We start from the raw sequence: 24,210 nt of genomic DNA on the forward strand, positions 1-24,210 counted from the left end.
CAAAAGCTATTTCAATCTTATTTATTAGTTCATCCATTTCACATATAAGAATTTCAACATTACATTTATGTACATGAACATATACATATTCTCTTTCGTTTTATACAGTTGACATGGTTCCTTGTACATTGCGGCCTCAGCGGACATTTTCCCCAAGACTGACAATTACAGTTTAGTCAAAAGTTTGCTGGACGACAGGGAAAAGGGCCCTTTCAAGTGAGCCTCTAGTCTTTCACATCTTTGCTTTGTCGTACTAGTTCACTTTAACTAAGGCACCTGGGACAAGCTAGGCTAGCGGATAACTATGCAACATTCACTGCATTACACAGGTTGTTTATTTGAACAGATAAAATCATAAATAACATGCTTCCCGAGACTTAAATATTATTTTGCCTTTGGCAGAGTTATACAACTGAATTCATAGCCGTAGTTTTTTGTACAGGTGGACAAACATTTTAATACTAAGGCTTATATGAACAAATAAATACAATGTTAGAAATTCCGCAGTTGGAGGTTGGTTAAAAAAAAGATGTTTCACTAACTACTGAAGTCAAGTTTTTCAGGAATGTGTTCAGTGGCAGTGTATTTTACATTACACTGTTGCACGAGTGGAAATGAGTCATTCATAACATTGTGAGGGTTGCAGGAACCGGATGCGTCCAAGAAACACCAGGGTTCAGAGGTTTACAGTTGTAGTGCTGTTCACACTGCACTGTCCTTTCCATAGCTCATAAGTGGTCCTCTGTGGCTCAGTTGGTAGAGCATTGCTCCAACATTGCTCAAGGTTGTGGGTTCGATTCCCACTGGGACCATATATATTGAAATGTATGCACACTGCAATGTAAGTCACTTTGGATAAACGCGTCAGCTAAGTGGCATATATTATATGTAACCATAACAAACAGCTAGCAGAGAGCTTTTTCAAGGAGAATCCAGGTCCACACTATACAGCACCGATAACATGATTAAAAACGTAACATTCATGTGCAGAAATTGAGTTGCGGGGCACTTTACTGTTTCAGTATGATACCATTTCAACGCAAACCAAACAAATACTTAGCTGAAAAGCTATCAAACACATCCAATACCTTGCAATATCACCTTCAAGTAACAAAAGGACGAGCAGCAGATATTCATAAATATAAAAGTAAATTGGCGCAAGTCAACTACTTTTAAAATTCAATAAAAACATTTAAGGTTTGCGTTTTAGGGACCTTGTTGCAATCATTTCATGCAACTATATTCTATATAGTCCTTACAATCTCAATATTTTGGCTTTTTGAAAAGCTTAAAAAAATTACAAAAAATCCTAAATGCCTGGATAGACGTACTGCATTCTCCGATACGCAGTTGATATAAAGTAAAAGAGCTTGATGCTACACAAATGTGATCCATTAGCCAAAGGCTCATCTGCTTGGTCAAGTGAGGATGAGGGCAGCGGTGCCGTGACGGCTCCCAACATCTGGTTGGTCCGGTGTAACTGGAATGGTGTGGTTCAGAGAACTCTTCATCTGGTTGGTCAGAGGGTCCCATGTGAGGGGACCTAACGGGTCAGTGATTGGTCGGCTTCTCTGTGCTTTTGGGAGGGGTCAAAAACCCACCAATGGTGACGGGGGATAGTCGGTCCTGGCTGTCCTGCTGCCTCTGGTGAGCTTCACTCTACAAAGACAAAAGATCATTAAGAACAATTTGTGAACAGTTGCATAAACTCAAAGAATGCATAGCAGCAAGCCTTCGAAAACAAATGAGACAGTAATAAGTCCAACAAAACTGCTGCATGAACCGGCCATCCACGGCCATCCATGAACAATTCATTCAACATTATTTCTTCCCCCACCCCCCTCCAGTTCACTCACCAGCATGGAGAGGTAGTCTACGTGGGTCTGGATGTTGTGTCGGTCCTCTGAAGTCACTTTCTTAAATTCCTTCAGCTCCGCTCTGGGTGAAGCACTAACCACGCGCATGAAAGGGGTCATCCACCGAACGCAGGGCGCGATGCTGTCCCACGTCAAACCTATACACCAAAAAAGAACACCAAGAGTGTCAATAACAATGTTGAGGCTATAATTGTTCAAAACATTTTCTGGGGGCTGAACTGGAGGCCACGAACATACCCTTTATGGGCTCTAGCCCATAGCGTAAATAGCATATAGACTGACTGAATTCTCATAGCATCTTACCTGATACTTTGTGGACGACCTCGAATGAGAAGAAATGGCAGAAAGCGGCAGCAGCCAGTATCCCATACTGGTAGTCCAGTGAGGCAATGTCCAATATGCACAGATCTAATAGCTGGAGGGAGAGGGAGGGGGGGGGGGGTAACATGAGGAAAAATCTGCCATATAATAGATTGCACCATAGATATAATAGGGGTCTGCTTTGAGGGGCATAGTGGTCCAGAAAGCCACAGGCCCCGTAATGGTAGAGGGGAGAGAGACATTGAGGGGGGGGGGGGGGGGGTCTTAGTGGACTCACCTGTGTGATCTGAATATAGGTGTCCTGAGAGAACTGAGGTACCAGGAAGTTGGGGTCGTCTTTGAGGGACTCCACCTGAGCATAGAGCTTCAGCCATGTGATGACTGTCTCAGGGCACAGCTGCCAGTCCAACGCCTGAGGAGAAAATGTTTCATCAAGGTCCCACCTTACAATCACTGACCGATGTGATATACACATGAGGAAAGCAGGCGAGTGGACTCCCAGTCGCCAGGCATCCACTGTTGACCATTTGAATAAGAGGGTAAAGTTGTAAATAACAGGATTGTATTGCTCCCATGCAGAGCATTTGGATGCATTTTTGAGCATAAAACCCTCATGGGAATCTAACCTTTAACATGAGGATTTCCATCTCCAGGATTTCTTCTTCATCGCAGGCTCCGTCAGTGACGTAGGCAAACTCGCCCAACTTTGGGGGGTAGATTTCCTGAGATGGGATTGAGAACATTTAGGCTTGAGGAAAACCACACTACGTATACAAATACTCAGAGGCTAGAATTGGTTTTGGTTGACTTGTCAGTGATCTTTTCTCTAGGAGGGCTGCATGTTGTGAGCCAGCCCTGGCCCCAACACGCCAGAACTCAAGGTCTTGTCTTAGTGTTGGGCTGGAACCAGACCCACACACAGCAACCCTCCAGAAAGCAGGACTGAAGAATAGGCAGCTCGCAGGCTAAATGTTATCATGTAGGCATGTATACCACATCAGCCTTTAGGAGTCAAACGAACCAGCACAGTGAAATAACTCCACTAATAAAATAAGCTTAAGTAAAATGCAGGAGCTTGAACAAACCTCTATCTTGGATGCAATAAAGAGAGCGGTGATTCCTACGAGCTGCAGCTGGTCTTTGTCCATATCCTCCTGTGTCAGCATGAAGCGGTCAAAGAAGTCCTGAGCTAGGTAGGATGTTTCTCTATGCAGGCTGTACACCTCACTCACCTGAACAGAGGGGAAACATACAGGGTCAGGTTAGAACTTTGTACCGTCACATTCTCTGAATGTCAAGACACACAGTTGTAAAATGACTACAAGCATGGGATAGGTGTAAGCTATATTCCTATAGGTGCTCAGCCGTTTCGCCAAACCAAACTAGTAATTTTAAAACAATTATAATAATCTGAGGAATAAAAAGTGAGCCTAGAAAAAGACACAAGGACCTGAGAATGTGCAGATACCACACAATATTTATTTGTACTGCTCGCTCAAACAACCATCATATAACTGACATTGCACATTTCATAGTACATACTAGATGCACCGATACCAGTACTCGTACCCGATACTGTGCTCATGTACTCGTAAAACTACTCCGATACATCCGTTCCCGATACCACTTTACGGTAACGTAACCTCTAGTAGCAAGTAGGCAGAGGAGGTGCAATGTCAGCAGTTTAAAGCAGTTTTTCTTCTTTTCCCGTTACGTTACCAACGCGATGGTAACAAACACCTCTGTTTTGATTAAGAGCGATTTTCTCCGGTATTTGGTTTGAAGTGTACCAACATTCAAATAAGCATAGCTTCTTCAACTATTTTCAGATTTCAATGTATGACACAATTTTAAAGTTTTACAATCCACACCTTCATAATCTGTAAAAACAGCAGACTGCCAGATATTTCATTTGTTAGTCAGAAAGTGAGGAACAGGAGCTGATGAAAAAAAAGGAATTTTTCAAAGCCATTGTTAGAACTGTAATGGTATTATTAAGTTCTCGTATATGTACTTGGTATCGGCAAGTCCCTACATGTAAGTACTTGTACTGGGTCAGAAAAAGAAGGTGGTATCGGTGCATCTCTAATATATACACTATATATTCTAGTGCAATTTCCCCTACACATCTTCTCTCTACCAGTTATACCAGTTACACTGCTACTTTAATAATTAGAATTGACTTGCTTGAATTACTCCATCCCATTTATTGCATATTTGTTACACTTGTTTCTGATACCATTGCACTGTTCAGGCACAGGGGCGGGGCTAAGGGGTGGCTACTTGGGCTCAAGCCCCGGATGTTTTCTGAAAAGCCCCGAATGTTTTACTTAATAAAAAAATAAAAAATAAAAACTCTTGTGAGTAACGTGCAGTACCGGAGTCCAACAGAGAGGCAGCAGCTGCGCGACATTAGCCTGCGTACTGCGTAGCCTACCCTGCCCTGAAGAAGAAGTGATCTCAATCAGTGCCTGACTTGCAAAAGTGTAAGGATGGATATCCGAAAGTTTTTTTCAACAAAACAAGCGCCAAGAACTGTTGCAGCATCAGTATCAGCAGCTGACAACAATGACATCACCAGCAGTGATGACATAGATGATGTTTCAGGTTTATGAATCTTATTAGAAAGGTGACTGACTCACTGACACTAATTTTCCGGTTTGCTAATGCTAGCTGGCTATCATAACATAACGTTATGTTATAATGAAAATGAAACATAGCAAGGTACTGTTACGGTACATGGTAAGAAATCAAACAAAGGATAATACTTGTACAAATAAAGTGAATAACAGGCTGATAGTCTTTGATATCTGCACTCTGGTTGACTGAGTAACAAGTGAAAAAGAATGATGTAACGTTAATGTTACAGCTAGTAAACATGGAGTAACCACATTAAGTATGCCCTTATGGTAGTATGTATGTATACAGAACATGACTCAAATCTATCCTAAGATGTAACGCTAACTAACTAAGTTTGTTTAATGTCCCAGGGGGATTTGATTTCACAGTACTATACACAAGCCAACAATACATGTAATATATCGTCATATAACACAGGACAAGACTCTAAATACAATATAAGTGGTGAGCACAGAGTCTGCCCTGATATACATACTGTAACATAACTAGCCTCAGCCCATCAATTATGTAATTCTATACAAATATAAATGATGGTGACTGACGTGTGTGTGTGTGTGTGTTTACTGTCTATTTTGTAATACAGGTCAGCTGCTATCCAATGGCTCGTTCTGGCCTGCAGGGGGAGCTACGTGTGCTGACCTCCCTCTGTGCCCAGAACCACCACAATTAGTTTGCTTCATTAAAGGGTGTGAACGTATATGTGTTCTCCAGTGCCTTTTGTCCGCTTTAAGGTGGTGGTAAGTTGAAGGTTGAAGGCAAATTTTTCCGAGCGCGCACATTTTATTCTCCCTCTGGGCTAAGCCCCGGATCTCCTACAATCCTAAATCCGCCCCTGTTCAGGCAGCTCGTAAGTAAGCATTTCATTGCACCGTTTACAACCTGTATCCGGTGAATATGCTAAATACTTTGAACTACATTCAGTACACAACTCCACTGAGGAAAGAGCATGGCCACATACCTCCAGCAGCCAGTCCAGGAGAATGGCCCTCATCTTGGACTGCAGTTTGGGGTGCTGCTGCAGGAACCCCTTGTCATGAACATACTTCAGCTCCTTATTCAGCATCTTAATCCATACATCGTCTGAACTGGCCCAGCTGTAGAGGGTAAACTCAGGTTTAGAGACATTCAGTTGTGCATTGTCAAATGGCAAGGCAAGTGATCCAACAAGAAGGTCACCGTCCATCAGAATAAAACATGTTCTTAGTGAGGTGGGGGAAGCATTTAAAGACAAAGACTGAGGCCAACAGCATGAGTGGGGAGGAACTGCCACCCTATTGAGGTGTAAAAAAGCAAAACATTTGGGCAGGCAGGCACACACACACCAACACACACACACACACACACACACACACACAACCTGAGGCAGGGCAGTGGCGAGGGGTTAATGAAGAGGTTCTTGAATCTGAACTGCTTGAAACTCGACAGGTCAACAGCCGGCTGCATCTCCTTGTGTGGCGTTTCAATGAGGACGCACGGGCTGGCCCCTTCCTCGGACCACCGGTTCTAAAAGAGGTAAAATTACAGCGATTTCAGAGCCTATCCATCAGAACAAACCCAATGTTGTAATGTCCACTTTTTGGTATTAAGGTAATAAAAAACGAATAATTCACTTGTTCATTCTGGTCAGTTTCATTCATTAAATAGAGGCCGTCATTGAATACAACATGATGGCAACAAGGACTGTAAACATAAAAATGCCCGGTGACTTCAGAAGCTTTGAGGGGGGGGGGGGGGGGGGTTATAATGCTAAATTCCATCGTCTGGGCCAAACAAAGATATGAATCAGATTGGGCGGGCCGCGGGGAAAGGGAGGGACACAAAACGCGCGCTGCCACTGACACAGATAACCAGTACAGCAACACATCCAACAAGTATATACTGCCGCAACGTTTATTATACATTAAATTAATCCTTTTGGCTATCTATATTCAAAAACAACATGTACACGCACGCAACACTTAACTATGACAATAAAGCAAAAGCAACCAACCGACCTGTATTTCGTAGCTTTGTGTCTTCGCTGCGGGTGACATCTGTTTGGATGGCTTAAGGATTACATACAAGGACATTGCAATTAGATCGATTTCTCATTTGGCAAACGTTCAATAACACCAACTGGGTAACCAAGTCATTGGACAAACCTCAGATTTCCTTTTCCTTGGTATGCTCTGTTCAGACTGTTCTGGGATGTTTTCACCTCTTGTTTGCAATGCGGTGCGTCCACTGGAATGACAGGGAAGTGTGCGATAGTTACAACAAAGTACGCAAGTTAGTAAACATGTTAATGTACAAATGCATCTGAGTCAAGCTACAGCTAAGCCGGCTAACAGCCACGGAGAACCTTCCATACCTGCGTCTAGACATGGTCGATTGTGAAGGCTTCAGAGTTCCACTGGAAGAGAAAACACACAAACATCGTCAGAAACAGACGTAGGCATCATGTACACATCCTAGAAGCAATATTTAAAAAACGTTGACAATAGTAATCACTGATAATGGGCTGATGTTTATTTCAGGCGGTAAAAAATGGCTAGCAAGCTAAACTGAGTGAGGGGGTGACGCGTCGCTTCCTCGTTTCCACCAAAATATCATGGCCCAACTTGATCAAATATGACAAAACCCACGAATACAATGGACGAGTACAACTCTATGTAGTAACAGGCATTGTTATTGCTCATAAAAGCAACCATACGACCATTCTATGTGAAGGTTTGTGAAACCCAACTACGCGCCAATTTCTCTAAGCGGGAGGATTTTGGAGCCATGGCTGGTCAAAGCAGACCGCCAAACTATTCCAATTTAACTAAAAAAACAAGTTATTTAAATGACATGGAACCCAAAAACGTAGCTATAGACATACAAACCAGGCTATTTTGTGTCGTGACACTTTAAATATGTAATAATATGCCAGATAAAGCGATGCTAGCGAAGTTGCTATCCTTACACCACGTCCCACCCAGAGCTGCTTTACATATCAAGCAATGTCGACAATAAACAAAGCATCCAGCTAACAATGTGAGGAAGCAACTAGTCATATTATTAAATACATATGACGAGTTGAAGATTTTGAAATTCTCTCAAAGCAAAGCTAGCTAGCCCAAATGTTGCAGCAAGTTCGAAACCAACCAATTTGAATTTGCTAAAGATCCTGCTTCCCTTTCCAGACAGTCAAACCAAACTTTAGAACACCTATGAAACAGATTACACCATAAACTACGTTGTCTCTGCCATAACTCCGGGAAAAACCAACGTTAAACTTGAAAATGTTCGTATAAAATAGCGACTTGAACAGACAGCTCCTCCACAGCTCCTTACCCTCAGAGAAGAATGAATGAATCAGCTGGCGCGCGCCGGCGCCAATCTTTATATCTGACCGTTCTACGGCGAGTGCGCATGTGTATCCCTGCTTCATTTAAACGCGCTAAAATGTTCAAATCTGAATTCTATTTAATGTAAAATAAGTAAGACTACACGCTGGATTACTTACCATAACGAGGACACATTATACTTAGATGTCTTCGACCATTTATGGTGGCTTTTGTTCATCGACTGGCTTGCATGACGGATCCACATTGAGCTAAGAGGGTTTATTTGATCGTTTTTTGAAATAATTGGTGCTTTCTTTAACTTCCGGTCAATCTTAAACGGTAGAGTAGTCATTCAGGTAGTATTTCCAGGTGGTCACATAATTATACCCTACGATTTATGGGCTATTTTTCTCTCTTTTTCGCTCCAAGAGAAACACTTCCGTATTTACAGGTCCACCGAGGGGAGGGGTTTCACCCGCGCTAAGCCAATGAGCGGGAGGCCAGGAGAAACAGCATGGCCTTTCCTCAGAATGTCAACAAACCGAGAAGACAACGTGGAGCTCCTGTCAACACCAGAAGGTTTATATGAGAACTTGTTTCATAGGCAACTTAAACACAGAGACGAATGGTAAAACATTTACATCGATTCAGTGGTTGTCGCATTTGTCCTTTTCAGTCGGACATTACCGCAGCAGACACATGGGGAGGCTTGTTTTGTCCATCACATTCATAATGGGTGCATCCCAACATTGTACCTATTTCGCCAGATTTGTTTTTCGTAAACATGTCATAGCCTTGGGCAAATGAAGTGGCCCATAATAATGGAACGGAAGTTATACGTTTTAAATTGAGAAAAGTGTGTAAATAATTCTACGCATATGACATCTTCTAACCCATCTGTAGATTATCGTGACATAACAAACACGTTATAACGGTTTTATCAGGCTTTTAGATTGCTTTGCAGAGCTGCCTTATTCTCATTATTACTATGGATAATGTGGAGCTCCCGACACTAAGTTTATACTGTATGTCAGGATTTTTCAAAGCTGTCTTACACCACTTGCTACTATGAAAACTGAGATTCTGCAACTATAGTAGACCTTTTGAAAAGACAAACCTGTTACTGACGTAATTACGTAGAGAACATTTTAGACAGAAAATAAAGAGTATGTGTATGAAAACATTTATTATTGTAGACTGTGGCTTACATATCATGACAACATATAATGCTATATGTATTACAGTTTCAAAACAAACTACCACATTCTCATTTGCACATTTTGCTGACCATAGAAACAGAGTGAATTGATCTGTCTTATGTCTAAAATTCAAATAATGAGATTGGTTAAGTTGATAAATAACAGTTAATGCTAAAATTCCTACACCTTTTTGGCAAAGTGCTGTATTATTCCAGTAAACTAAATGAAAAGCAAAGTTCTAACACTTGGTGGAAAAAAAATGCCACGAAATATTCTTCACACTTTGAAAACAGGAGAAAAACGTTTTGCTACATTTGTGTATAAAAGCTGTACATGGGCTGGATGGTTCACAGAGAAAAAATAAGATAGCTCCTATGGTGCATAGTTGATTTGCTTTTGTTTGTGTTTATGTCCCTTTGGACAAGAGTTCAAGTTCTTCATCAATGCATTGTCATTATACTGTTTAACCTGGAAGGCACGTGATCCACAACAACAAATTCAAGGCATGAAACAAAAATACAAATCCCTGTTATTATCATCATCAAGAGCTGAGAGACAGCTGAGGACACAAAATGAAAAACAAAATGGCTCCTTCCAGCTTTCGCACATCGAAAATCAGGAGACCCTGCCATCTCCTCCATTCCCTTCGTCCTGTTGCCCGTGTCACAACAATGCAGTACAAAATACAAATCGACTCATCAAAAGATGCACTTTTTTGAGCTGAGTCATTTAAGAATAAAAAAAGATAAACACACACAACTGCTAGGCTTCAATCACTTCACTATAATAAGTTTAAAACTATATACACAAAACCATACTGGTGCCTAACAAGATGTTGTTAGTGCATTTTGATGCTACCATGCTAAATACAGAGTATTACTGTGTATTTTCCCCAATAAGTACAAAGAAATAGATCAAATTAGGTAATATTATAAATTATTAAGCTTGCCTGTGGAGACTTGACTTGAGTCAATTAGAGGAACTTGACAACTTCCTTGAGTGAGTCTTAAATACTTCAGTGTTCTCGAGTTGTGTCTGTGCTTTCTGACCACTAAAGCACACAGACTCATCTTGTCACTAACTCAATTGTGTCAGAATACGTCACAAGTCTCCATTTTACAAACATTGTTAAAAAGAAAAGTAAAGAAATACAAAAGCAAAAGAACAACAGTAATATCTACTACTGCAAGGTCAAGTTTGCTGCTACTTTTTGGTTAAAATGTATTTAACAGTTTAACAAATATAACAAAAGTTATATGTAACTAAGCAAATAAAATACATGCAAGGCAAAAAAAAAACTAACATTCACAACCATGGAAAGCACACTGAACAAATATATAACTAAATAATAAAAGACTAACAGTTTCACTCTATCTTGGTTTTAACAGTCGATCGAGAGAGTAAGAGTTCATTTTCACAGTCCTCGGACAAGCAAATGTTACGATTCAAATATCTCGAGACACACACAATTCTTGAAAAAATTCAATCATGGCTCACACACATTTCCACAAGGCAAAGCACACTATTGACAATTTTGGAAGGTATCCAGTATGAACAAAGACAATTATCAGCCATCAAGTAATCTGCATTTTAGTAAAGTGTAAAGGTGATTGGTTTTGACCCTGAGAAGTGGACTGCAGATTTAGAACAAACATGAAAGATAACAACGAGATATAAAATAACAAACACTTTTTTTCTGTTTTTTTCACCATCTGGAGACTAGCACTATACAACCATGCAACAAGTCACACACTAACATAGTCAAACCTCTGCTTACAAACATACCTACGCAGATAACATACACTCATATACCAACTTCATACTGATATGTAATATACATTTTTTTCTTTTAAAAATATTTTGGAAGTTTTTTTAAATACATTTTACATTTATTTATTTTTTCATTCATTTCTTTCATTTCTTTTCATTTAATAATCTAATATTAAAACAAGGCGTTTAGTGATATTTAACCCAGTATTTTACCATCATTTTTTTTCAAAAAATATTGTGAAAAGTACTGAATTACAAAGTCAAAGGCAAGTTCACCCAGAGCCAGCTAAGGGAAAGGGGATTGCTGATTTCAATGAGTAAGTTGTAGCCATCTGAGAAATTACATTAGTTTGTCACAGAGTATGACGTAGCCTAGCATCTCCACTTCAACACTTGAAAGACAGGCAGCCTCTAACAGGAGGGGTTTGTTGAGACAGTTTAATCTGTCTGACTGCAGGCTTATTCAACCGAGATAGGCTTCATTCTAGGCTGTATGGCTCTTTTTGTAAATGCCCTCTCCTACTCTATGACATCACATAGCCATTATATTTACGCCACACAACAACACTATGACAGGGTACAACCACTCTATGACAGCACAAGCCACTCTATGATATCACACAATCACTCTGTGATAGCAAACAACCCATATACATAGTATCTATGAAACAATCACTCTATGACGTCACACACTCACTCTTTGAACAGGCACAACCATTCTATGACATCACACAATCGCTCTATGACAGAATACAACCATTCTATGACATCACACAGCATTGCCACAGGTATAATGTCTGATTGAACCAGTCTCTCCAGGTTGCCATGGAGATGGTGGGTGGTGGTTGAACCTGTGGTGGAGTAAAGTGACCTACGGCATTGATTCTAATGGGAGTCTGTGAAGAAGATGTCTTCACGACACCACTGTCTCCCAGTGTGGAGATAACGTCCCAACAGATGGGAAAAAACGGATGGATGGAGGGAGGAGAGGAAGAGAGAGAGCACAGTACAGGGGGACCTCTTCACCCCTTCTCCTCCCGCAGACACAGAGAGTGAGAGGGATGAACAGATGGATGGATGAGTGGACAGAGAGAGGGAGTCATCTGAACAGAGGGAGGAAGAGAGGAAAGGAGGGATGGACTGATGATGAGATAAGAGGGAGCGGGATAGGGAGAAGTGACGGAGGAGGAGGGGGGAGGAGAGGAGAAGAGGGTCAGATCAGCCTCAGTAGTTGAGGTGCCTCTGGCCAGGCTGGTGCAGGTATGCAGCGGTGGTCTTGGCCTGCTTGGTGCCCCCGGTATGGCGGGGCAACAGGTTGAGGCGCCGCAGGGCGTTACGAGAGGAGAGGGGCTGGCGCTGGGCGGCATCACGGACCCGCTGGGCCAGGCGCCCATGCTGCTGGGCCGGGTCGAGGAGGCCAGCACGGGCACAGAGGGCAGCAGCGTAGCAGCCAGAGTGGAGGCTGGCTCTGCGTTGGACTACTGCCACCTCTGGCCTGTAGGGGGAGACAGAGGGAGGTGGGGAACAAAACGCTTAGTCTAATAAACATACAGTAAGTAGAGGTATTGTCTACCTTAGTGGTTATGGGATACTACCGGAATTTGCACTTGCTAAAATCAAAATAATCATCATTTGGGTTCATTATTTAATATGGCCAATTAATAAATACATTTAAAAAATCCTAGTCAGGCTTTTATTTTGCAGGAGATTTCCACTGTGATTCCTACCTGCTGTGACGTGGGGCTGCCTCCTTGCCCACCGTAGTGACGGCGCCGGTGGCGTTGGCGCTAGCAGGCGGGAGACTGAGACTGAGGTTGAGGGAGAGGCGCGGGGGGCTGCTGATGTACACCGACATGCTGGGGTGCTCGATCAGCAGGTTCTCCAGAGGGCTGGTCTCCAGGAGCAGTGGCCGGCTCCCCCGGCCCCCTGTGAAGCAGGGCGGGGGGGTGACGAACCAGCTCTCCTCCATGGAGCAGGCCTCCAGACGAAGGAAGCCCCCTTCATCCTCCTCTTTCTCTTCGTCCTCCTCATCTTCCTCAGGACCCCCATCCTGGTCGGTGTCGGCAGTGGAGTTGAGGGAGGTGGAGGAGGCGTAGCGGACAGGGCTGGCGATGGGGGAGGGGACCATCACAAGGTCCTCCTCCTCCTCCTCAGGGGTGAGGTCCACCCCGGAGTGGCCATCACCATGCAGGCTGGAGCAGGCCTCGGCTGTAAAGAGGGAGGGGATTGGATACATTTACTAATACATCAACCTTTGGGATACTTACAAATACAATTACAGCTAATAAATTCAGCTTTTTACAAAAAAAAAGCAGTAGCATTTCTTAATGTATTTTGTTTTAAATTCATACAGCATTTTAAAACCATTGCACTACAATGTTACGTATACTAACAAATAATTAAATCACGTTCATCTATAGATACATTCATTTTTAATACATCTATAAATTGTAATGTTTAATCATAATATTTGGAATGCTGATACAACCCCTCTATAGTAGTAAATGTATGGTGCTTTGAGCCCGAAATTGGATGACCATGCATATGCAATACTCTGACATGAGGGGGCGCTGTGGTTCAAGTTTGACAGAACAGATCCAGTGATCAAAACAAAACAATGTCTCCCTCTGACACCGAAGTGTCAAAGCCACAGAGGCATGCAACCCTGTTGCGAACAAGTCAGCATAGCATGCCTGACCCAAAATACCCACAGTTTGTGTCTCTCTCTCTCTCCGTGTGTGTGTGTGTGTGTGTGTGTGTGTGTGTGTGTCTGTCTCTGTCTGTCTGTCTGTCTGTCTGTCTGAGTGAGCAAAAGTGCAAAACCTGTCACTCACATTTATTTTTTTATTTTTTTAAGTACCTTTAACCCACTCACATGCGGCTGTGAGTCTTTGCCCTGTTCCACAAAAGCACCAAAACACATTATCCAACTAGCTAGCTCTCTTACCTCTTGATCTTACTAATATGGTCTTGGGGGGAAACACTTTCTCAAAATATAATAAATCAAATCAAGTTGAATCTGGTGGCTTAGCTGAAGAAAACCACAGCCTGGGGCTAAAACACATCCTGTTTTGAGACTTTGGTAGTCTTACCGTCAGCACTGCACTACTAAATCATAATAATTCACTGACATTATAAGTATGACGGAAAAAGCAACGTGAGACTGGACTGGCCATGATTGCCAGCAGACTGTGTTTGGACTCTAAAAATAGTCCTGCAGGCCAGAACAGAACTGAAATCTAATAGGGATGTCCTGGCCAAAGGGCAGAGGTGACACTGTGTCTGTCTGCCTGCCTGTCTTTGGATCAAAACTGTGTGTGTGTGTGTGTGTGTGTGTGTGTGTGTGTGTGTGTGTGTGCTCATCTACGTGTAACAAGAAAATACCCACTCTCAAGGCCACTTCAGTTTCCATTCAATCCTCATCATTCTCATGTCAACACAGTGTCACTGTTGTGTTGTTGTTTACAGAAAACACAAGACAAATCTCCTCTGTGCTGACACAAAATCTTTTGGGCAATCTGCAGCACGCTTAACTGCTAAGCAAGGCAGCAGGACCTCAGCATGGCTTACACACCCCTCATCACTGTCCCAGTAAAGCTAATTAGCCTGTAATCCTCTCTCACTGTCGAACATGTGTTTGTATGTGTGTGTGTGTGTGTGTGTGTGTGTGTGTTCATCACTGTGAATGGGAATCAGTTTGGGGGTTGATGATATCATTGGTAGACTAGCAACTGCAGCAGAGGAGTGCTATCAAGTGTACTATCATATCATACTATCTAATGAATGAATGAATGGACTTTATTGTCATTGCTACAGTACAGGTACCAAACAACGAAATTTAGGAGGGGTGGCTCCCCTGGTGTTAGGAAAGGGAACAAAAAAAAAAACTGGTGCATGGAAAGTACATGGAAACAATTCATTATGAACAACGTGAACTGATTTGGCCATTGTTTGCTGTTATTGTTCCTGGTTGAAATCACTTTTCACAATGAATCATCTTTACTGCATTATGACAGAGAGAGTTTAGACTAATACACCTGTAATACATACATACATGTATGTATCATGTCAAATTCTAACCAGGTAATTAGTTATTAGCCTACGGTGTGTTCGAATGTTTTGAAGGAGCTATAGTACCACTCTACAAATGCTGATAGCAAAGGTGTATAATGCTCTCTAGTCTCTACACAACCTCTGAGAAATGCATTATGAACACATCCAGGACCATAATGCACTCACAATGGTTGTTTGAAAACAACATTTCAGATTTTATACGCAAGAGATTGCGAATGCTTCTGTGCAAGTCTCATTAGGGAGAGATAGAAGGACGCCTCACACACAGGTGGCCCTGCGCGGCTCATGGACTTGTTCCACTGACTGTTACTCTACTGGGCTACGTGCCCACACGTCTCACACCCCAACTCAGCCCCAGAACGGTAACTCTATCATAGACTATTTTTATCCCCTCGCCCCCTCCCAAACCTCAGACGCTTTTGTTGTTTGACTTTGTTGCCCATAAACTGCCACATGCCCTCATTGCCCCCCTGGGCATAACTGTGCCAGCCGGCCTCTCTCACACCTGAAATATTCACACACCGGTGAAATAAGAGACTTTAGGGACAGATGGATGGACCTACGGATAGGGTAAGCGGTTGGCTATGCCCCCCTCAACCCCCAAAGTGCAAGTGTGTGCCAGGTCTGTCTCAGAGCCAGGCAAGGGGGACACTGGTAGTGAGTGAGTGTGTGTGTGTGTGTGTTTTTGCCTGTATATAGATAAATACTGGGGCCTTAGCCAGAACGTACAGTATCTCACATCCTGGTGAGTCTGCATTTGTAAGAGTGAATTTCATGGCACTGGTTTTTGATGCCATAAGGCAGGTGAGTGCCAGGATGCACTGTATGCAAATATACTGTGTTGTCGAACTCTCTGAACTGAAACGCTACACCTTTGAGTACATGGATAGCTGGAGGATAGGCTGTGAGGTGCATATTTGCGTGAACATGCGTGTCTATTCCTTTTTATGTGGTACATGTTGCTGTTCTGTGTGTGAATGCTTTGCATTTGTGGGTGTGTTTATATCGTGAGTGTGTAACTTTTGTCTGTGTGTCTTATTAGTCTGTCTAATAAGAAGTCTGCGTTTATACCCTACACACTATGTAGGTTTTGTCTGTATACAGTATGTACAGGTATGTACATTTCGTCTGTCGTCTACGACATTTCCAAAATGTCTTTGACTGAATCAGTCTACATGTGACCACGTGTGAGGACAGCGTATGTTGTAGTATTACTTAATTTTTTTACAGTATCCAAAATCATGACCACATTTCAGCCTATGAAAAAATATATTTACCCAGGGTTTTTCCTGGCTCAAAATAAGGCTTAGGTGGTAGAAGTGGAGGTGAAGCATGCATGCTCAAATTCTTCTTTTCTTTACACAGGCATGTGTGGCAATACCAATTTTGTGTGCCCGCAAACCCGGTGTTTATTCTTATAATCATTGTGCTGACATTATTGAGATGTATAAATAAATGAAATGCGTGACAAACATAAAAAAAAAATATATATATATATTTTTGTCTCAACTCCCAATAGTGAGCAAGAAAGAGTCCGTTACAGAGTACTGAACACTGGTTTGGAGAAATCCACTCCTGACGTTTACTTTATTTTTAACGTAATCGCATTCCACTTACTCACGCCGCGGATACGGATACTCACACCGCGGCTCAAATGAAGACTTTTTGTCTGAGATTAAGCAAAGAACATAGCCGGCTTGCTAGCTGTGTTCACAGTTCAGCTAATGAGTTTGTCCACTTTATTTTCGCTGTAATGAGACAGTGAATGTACAGTTGGTGCAGTTGTAAGGAGCCAGTCACACATCTCGATTTGAAAGCTCTATCCATCATATAGGCCTACTTTATGATTTCCCCTTTAAAACGAAGTGAAAACATGTTGTTCTAGTGAAATATGTTAAAATCTGGACTGCTGAGGCTGGTTACCAGCTACTGCCTGGCTAAATTAGTCTATAGTAACGAGTGCACTCCCAACTACTACCTCTGCGCATACTGAATCTATAAGTGACACTCACCGAGATAATCCACCAAGATCCACTCTTCATCCTCCTCCTCCTCCTCCTCCTTCTGGACAAAACCCTGCTCTCCAGGCCCGCGTCTGCTCACCTCCTCCATGTCGTCTCCAAACAGGACGCTGGCGAACCTCTGGAACATCTTTGGAGGGTGGTGGGGGGGCCAAGGGGGGCGGCGCAAGGCTGGGGCCGAGGGTGAGGGTGGGGTACAAGCACTTTGGTCATCAGTTGCGGGGGCCGTGTGGGGAAGGCTCTGGAAAGGTGTTAAAGTGCATCCAAGAGGTACAGTCTTCTATCATCTGAGGAGAGCTGGGCAAAGGCCGGTCATAGCTCGAAGTTGGATGTCCCGGACAACGTGTGCAAAAATACAAAAGCCCTGTGAGAGGGAAAGAGAGGGTGGGAGGAAAAAGAGTCATTATTAGGCCTAATGCCAGTTGTGATGTTGTGTAACTATGTGAGACATGTAGAGGACAAACTGTAGAGCTCTTTGCCCATTAATGTCTCCGCCATAGCCAGTGCAAGCACCCACATCAAAGAGGTGCCTCAGAGACTTTCTAAGAGGCATCATCCGTCCAACTCCAAGGTCAAATGTTGACAGACGTGGTGGTAGGTAGTGGGTATCATTTGCCTATCAACCAGACATCCCACATAAGGGCAATTATGAAAATAGACCCATCATCACCTAGCTGCCAAATCTCTTTAAGCCTGTACCCTATATTATGATGGTATACAACAATATGTCTGTCTATTGATTAAAAAGGAGAACCTAACAGAATACACACTATCGTGCTTAATCTGCCTATTATTAATCTGTGTTTTAGGGGTCTGAATGGCTAGCGACCGTAACTTCAACATAGCCCTGCACTGTTCTATGGATCCCTTTAACTTGAATTGGATGATATACATACTACTAAAAAGTATTAAGATGTTATAGACATTTTATGTGTTAGCCTAAATGTGTTGTTAAGATTACATGTAATGGCGAGTTTCCTACGAGGCAGCAGTTTTTCAAGAAGGTTCAAAGAGGACAAGGTGGCGCAAGCAGAAAAGAGAATACTGGTAAATTAAGCACACACACACACACACACACACACACACACACACACACACACACGCACACGCACACGCACACACACACACAGACACGCACACACACACACACACAGACACGCACACACACACACACACACACACACACACACACACACAGACACAGACACAGACACAGACACAGACACAGACACAGTGTGTAATGATAAACGCATAACCAATACACACACACTATCATTATAGTTGGTTGTATATGTTTTAAAGCCCAATCAGATCATCTTAAACATGGTCGTTGGTTGGTGTCGGTTGTTAGAGGCGAATACAAATATAACAGACGCGTCTTTGGGTTACTGGCGTTCATCAGATCACTGTTGATACAACAAGGAGAGTATTCCTGCTATCTCTTATTCCTCTTATCTGTTCTAGTGGACAACAAAGCAGGAGCAGCTGGTCAATGAGGTCGAGAGACTGAGGGGCTTTTCTCTCTGGCAGCATCTGTCTGGGCCGGTGGTTTCATCCATAGTTGGCCACCGGTTCGATGACCGGCCAGAGGCAGTGATCTCCTGCACCTGTCCTTCCTCGGTGCATTGTGTGTCTCTATCGAGGCCCCAGGCTGCGAATTTGCGGAACCTAGGATGGTAGTGGAAGGTAGGGCAATACCTAGGATGGCAGGGGAAGGTAGGCAATACCTAGGATGGTAGGGGAAGGTAGGGCAATACCTAGGATGGTAGGGGAAGATAGAACAATACCTAGGATGGCAGGGGAAGGTAGGACAATACCTAGGATGGTAGGGGGAGGTAGGACAATACCTAGGAGGGCAATACCTAGGATGGTAGGGTAATGTAGGGCAATACCTAGGATGGTAGGGGAAGGTAGTGCAATACCTAGGATGGTAGGGGAAGGTAGGGCAATACCGCTACCTGATTGGTTGGCGAAGCAGGGACCTTCCCCTACCATCCTAGGTTCCGCAAATTCGCCCCCGGGCTCCGTTCAGACAACAAACAAGGAAGAGGCTGAGGCGTCGAGTTAAAGCAGAATATGAAATATGACAACGTACTGGCCCAGCACAACAGAACACCGTCGTCTGGTCTAAATGTTATATTGGACCGGTCGATCTGAGGGTTTCAATATGATGAGGCTAAAATCGCGGCCTGCCGTCGACAGGTACACTACTAGGCACTCCAGCCGCATAGGTGACGTCATATGTACTATATTCTCTTGTCATTTTGTTCTTACCAAGATTGGGCCCTAATATCTTACTTAGGGTTAGGGTTAGGGTATGGCGCTTTGAAAACGCAAACTAATCACAGAAAAGTATATAAAATAAGTGCTCAGTCACTGTAAGATTCCTGCACCCTTGAGCCTCTTAAGACAGTGACTGACAAGAGGCAATAACATAGGATGTTATGTATGGAGGGTTTGTTGATTACAAGGGGACAGGGAGGGTGTTCCGAGGGTAACCCTACACCACTGGGGTGGGCCACATCTCCAAACGGCCAACTACTGACAACATTGCGGATAAATGTCATATTCCGTTTTGTCCAATATAAGCTATAAGCGTCAGAAAGCCAGTTCAGTAGAAGTTGGGCAACTGGACCATGTAACTAATGTCCGGCTGCTTTCCTCCACTTCAACTCAGCAGTAAATAATAGCTACGCTTGAGATCTTTTTTTCAGCGGAAAAATCCTTTGTTGGTGCATAAAATCAACATATCAGCAGCCATACATGTATGTGTTAAATCATTATTGTAAAAAAAATATATTGAAAAAACCATCAACAACACTATTATTGCACAAGAGAACTTTATGTTCTTGAACAAGAGACAACAAAGAAAGAGCCCCAAAGAACTCACCTGCGGCAAGGAAATGTGTTAACAGTCAAGGACGGATGTTGTAGTGATGATAAATCCTTATTAAGACTTTGAGGTAGATTGTTTTTTTCCCAAAATAGAAAAAAGTAAGTTTTCTTCGCAGAAGAAATTAAACGTTTAAGGACCTATCTATCTATCAGTTCAGCTGCACAGTTCGTTACTTTCCGAGCCTTTCCGAGGTCCCGACTGTTCCCTTTGTTATTGTTGTGGAGCTCTAACAGCTGATCAGAGGCACGTCACACGGACAGCCTATGGGAGGGCCGTGTCTTAAATCTGAGAACCAATCATATTCCGTCGTTGACTCTGACAGACTGTCACCAACGCACGTGACCCACTCCAGAGAAGGACAAGACCAGGCAAAGCGCACAAGTTTGGGAGTGCCGGTGTAGGTGGTTAAAAAGTGTTTTAAAACATTTACCCAAAATATTTGACTACACACCCTTGTTTCCGGCAGTGTTGAAAATAGCACAGTTATTTCCTTTTTTAAAGAGATCTCGCTTCCCTAAAATCCAGTCTAATTCTTATCTATTTTTTGTTATGGTTGATAAATTGGGTTGAACAAAAGTTGTGCAATGTGCATTGATGAGGAAAATAAATGCAGAACCCTTGAATTACCCTAAAGGGATACACAGTCTCCATTATAACAATACACTTATTAATTTACACAACAACCCAGGGGGCTTTAACAATCCCTTAAATGGGGTGATGATCATGGGACGCTGATAACAAAACCTTCCCTCAGGGGATGGGGCCTGACTCAAGACACAGCACGTCACCAAAACCCATACATTAACCACAATAAGGATGTTATCTTGGACAAAGAAGTTCCTTAACTTATCCACAAAAAAAAGTAGGAAAGTGGGACTAAATTGCATATTAGTGTGGACAGACCTCTAAAGACGTTTCTTTGTTCCAACATCTATAAGGAAGCCACAAAGTTATGATGAATGAATGAATGAATGGTCTTTGGTCTGATATAGTACAGGTACCAAACAACGAAATTTGGGAGGGGGGGCTCCCCTGGTGCTAGGAAAGAAAAAAACTAAAAAAACAAGAAGGGAAAGGAGCTGGTTTACATAAATAAAGGCTATGTACACTATCCACTATACTATACTATACAAATAAAACACTGTGCTGTACTCTATGCTATGCTATACCTATTCTAACATTTCCTATTCTCTGCAACCTTATGTACCCTAGGGTTGTCATATTGCACATAGTGTTATTGCACATTCATTTAAAGCGTCGCAGTTTGCAGGCTTGAAATGTACACATTTGTGCCTCAGCACTACACCTGATTTCAATCCAGCAGCTGCCATCAATCCGTCCAGACTGTCCAGGGCCCAGAACCTAGGTCTTTGCTGTGTTCAGGGCCTGAATGGCCCTGGGGTAGAAGCTGTTTGTCCTTGCGAACATGGTCCTGAACCGCCTGTTCGAGGGCAGCCGAGCAAAGTGTTCGTACCCAGGGTGGGATGGGTCCCTGGAGATCTTGGAGGCCTTCCTGAGGCAGCGTGTGTTGTACAGCTCTTCCAGAGATGATGTGTGATAAAAGCAATACTTTCATGTATTTTTTATTTTACCAGATAAAATCAATTGAGAACAAATTCTCATTTACAATGATGATCTGGCCAAGAGGCCCCGGCAACAATAAATACAAACATATAAACAGAAATACACCGGGTCAACACAAAACAATACATGAGAACGGCAAAGACAGTAAAGAAGATAAAATAAATCAAAACAAAGTCAACTAACCTATGTGTGAAGGGAGAGAGGGGGGGGCATGGTTATGTGTGTCTGTGTGTGCGCGTGCATGTGTGGATGCCGCAGTATATAAAATAACTAGATGACTAACTACTTTATGTGCATCAAAAAATTTGTTTTTAAATACACCCATAACTCCAGAACAAAGAGCTGTATTGAGGGGAAGGTTTTGAGGAAGTCCCTCTCCAGAGGTGTGAGAGGGTGCGGTGAGGTCATCTTTAAAACCCAGAGAGGCCTAATAACAGAATTGTTAGATGTTCAATGTTTGAGAGTGAAGGGTGATGGTTTCAGTTTGTGGGACAATGCTGCCTTAACATTGCCCTGCCTTTCCTCTGCTGTTCTGGTCAGTGGTCAGGCGAGACCTTCAACGCTGGTCCGTGGTTGGTGTTTGTATACGCAGTGGGACATACTCTTCCTGGAAGGCAAATATTTTCCCACCCACCCTTCCTTCAGCGAAGATGGGCTGATCTAAGTGTGAATCAGACACTGTCATGTCATTTCCATTGAATAAAACCTAAATTGAACAAGCTGTTTCCTTAAATTTTCCACTCCCAAAACAACAAGGCCACACCTGTGCCGTGTTAGTATAACAACACTGATAAGATATGGATTTCACATCAAGTCCATTTCCTTTTTTTTCCAACAACAGTCTTTCATCACCTCCAACTTCACCCCGAGTGTGTCCTTGATCTACAAAGAACATTTGCAATAAAAGAGAATTCCTGAATGTTGTTTCTAGTAATGTAATTTACATAAGCCCCCATTGTCATTAAAAAGCCATTTTGACATGTTTGGTTCAGCAATAAAATAAGGATTCATTGCATGATTAATATATGTAGAACTGTCACATAAGGTGTAGGAATAGCCTTTGTAATGGCAATCCACCTCATACAAAGTAGCCAAAAGAAAATATTTTCTGATACTGTACAATAGCCCATTTTCCTATCCTCTTGTCAATAAATCAGTGTTTTTGACTAAATGTTCTATGTAGTGACTCATAATTGTATCCAAACAACGCATGTTCCATTTTCTACCGACGACACCACATCCTTACACAATCTTGTTAATGTTTCAAAGTTGGCACTGCTTACGCAATATCTGCAAGGCGAGCACAGTGCAATGACCCCTTGTTGTTCCCTGTTCAGTTCAGTCATTTGGTAACCTGATCAATAAGGTAGGCCTACACTCAGTAACGTGCAGTGAGGTCATTGGCTGGGTAGGCAGTGAGCTATTAAAAAAATAATCATGCGAGTAACGCAGCAGCCAGACTTCAAATGGCATAGCGCATACTATAAAGGCAATCAATAGCCCTTATATCTTTTAACGCAGGCTCAAAACTCACTTCTTCAAGAAGTAGGCCTACTACCAGGATCCTCCCTGTTAAGCACCTATTGTATTTTTTGTTTGCTATTCTTCATTTTGCCTTAAAAAAGCAGTACACTCCTACGTTAAATGCAATTATTGTAAGTCGCTTTGAATAAAAGCGTCGGCTAAATGACTGTAATGTAGGCTAATATACTATACTATAAAGTCAATCACATAGCCCATATATACTATCAAATAGCTGGTCAAAAATGTGAAATGTATTGTTATCTCATAACTACACATAGCGTAGCGCAACAGCCTGTATGGCATTGCCTACATTCACCTGCATCTCAACAGGATTTACAGCAGCACGCAAAACAGCTCAATGACAATATAAATTCACCTGCATCAACAACACAGGATTTACAGCATTTGAACCGGCACGCAATAGCCTACATTATCTTAAGCATATGTAACATGCGTAGGCAAATGTGCGGCTAATTTCTCTACCTTTTCTGCCATCAAATGTAAAAGTTCGACATAATTCCCACGATTGATGGAGCTACTGCTGGGGAAATTTAGAACCGCGGCGCGAACAGCAGAGGATGCCGCTACGGCAAGCCAAACGCAAACTGTCAATCATGCTGTCAGAGGCAGCCTGCACGGTGCCTCAACGTCCATCAATGAAGACAATGTGAGAACAGACTACGCATGCGCAAACCTACGAAACTGTTGGTCTATCACTTCGCATAGCACATAGAGGCACAAGCACAGTCTGCCTCAGCCTCTCACCAGCAATCAGCTAGCTTTGGGAGCAAACTCTCCTGGTGCCAGGGCATGCATTATATTTTTAAAATAACACATTTTACATCATTTAATTTAATTTTAACAACATTTTTACACATTAAAGTTAAGAATAATGAGAAAAATAAATAAAAATATTTTAAAAAGACTGATATTCTTTTTCTTTCTTAAATGCCTGGGTGAGGCACTGCCTACCCTGCCTCACCTGACTGCACACCA

At 42.6% G+C, this 24,210-nt stretch overlaps 2 protein-coding genes across 2 annotated transcripts; both read right to left on the minus strand.

Annotated features, from left to right (window-relative positions):
- Positions 1 to 1,551: 1,551 nt before the first annotated feature.
- On the minus strand, positions 1,552 to 7,202 carry ccne2 (cyclin E2; the record flags this gene model as incomplete). The annotated part of the gene is made up of 11 exons (XM_080540953.1): positions 1,552 to 1,659; positions 1,857 to 2,014; positions 2,181 to 2,292; positions 2,476 to 2,610; positions 2,825 to 2,920; positions 3,284 to 3,430; positions 5,797 to 5,932; positions 6,196 to 6,341; positions 6,833 to 6,883; positions 6,980 to 7,061; positions 7,189 to 7,202. The coding sequence occupies 11 exons, from the start codon at positions 7,200 to 7,202 to the stop codon at positions 1,552 to 1,554; spliced, it is 1,185 nt and encodes a 394-aa protein (XP_080397079.1).
- A 2,148-nt stretch (positions 7,203 to 9,350) lies between these two features.
- Positions 9,351 to 20,271, minus strand: tp53inp1 (tumor protein p53 inducible nuclear protein 1). The gene is made up of 4 exons (XM_080540613.1): positions 20,101 to 20,271; positions 17,202 to 17,574; positions 12,843 to 13,323; positions 9,351 to 12,610 (listed from the first exon to the last, which is right to left on the minus strand). Exons 2-4 carry the CDS (start codon positions 17,338 to 17,340, stop codon positions 12,340 to 12,342), a joined length of 891 nt encoding a protein of 296 aa, XP_080396739.1. The 5' UTR covers positions 17,341 to 17,574; positions 20,101 to 20,271; the 3' UTR covers positions 9,351 to 12,339.
- Positions 20,272 to 24,210: the final 3,939 nt, after the last annotated feature.

Source organism: Nansenia antarctica (genome assembly GCF_963989245.1).
Source record: "Nansenia antarctica genome assembly, chromosome: 10".
NCBI classification, from domain to species: Eukaryota; Metazoa; Chordata; class Actinopteri; order Argentiniformes; family Microstomatidae; genus Nansenia; species Nansenia antarctica.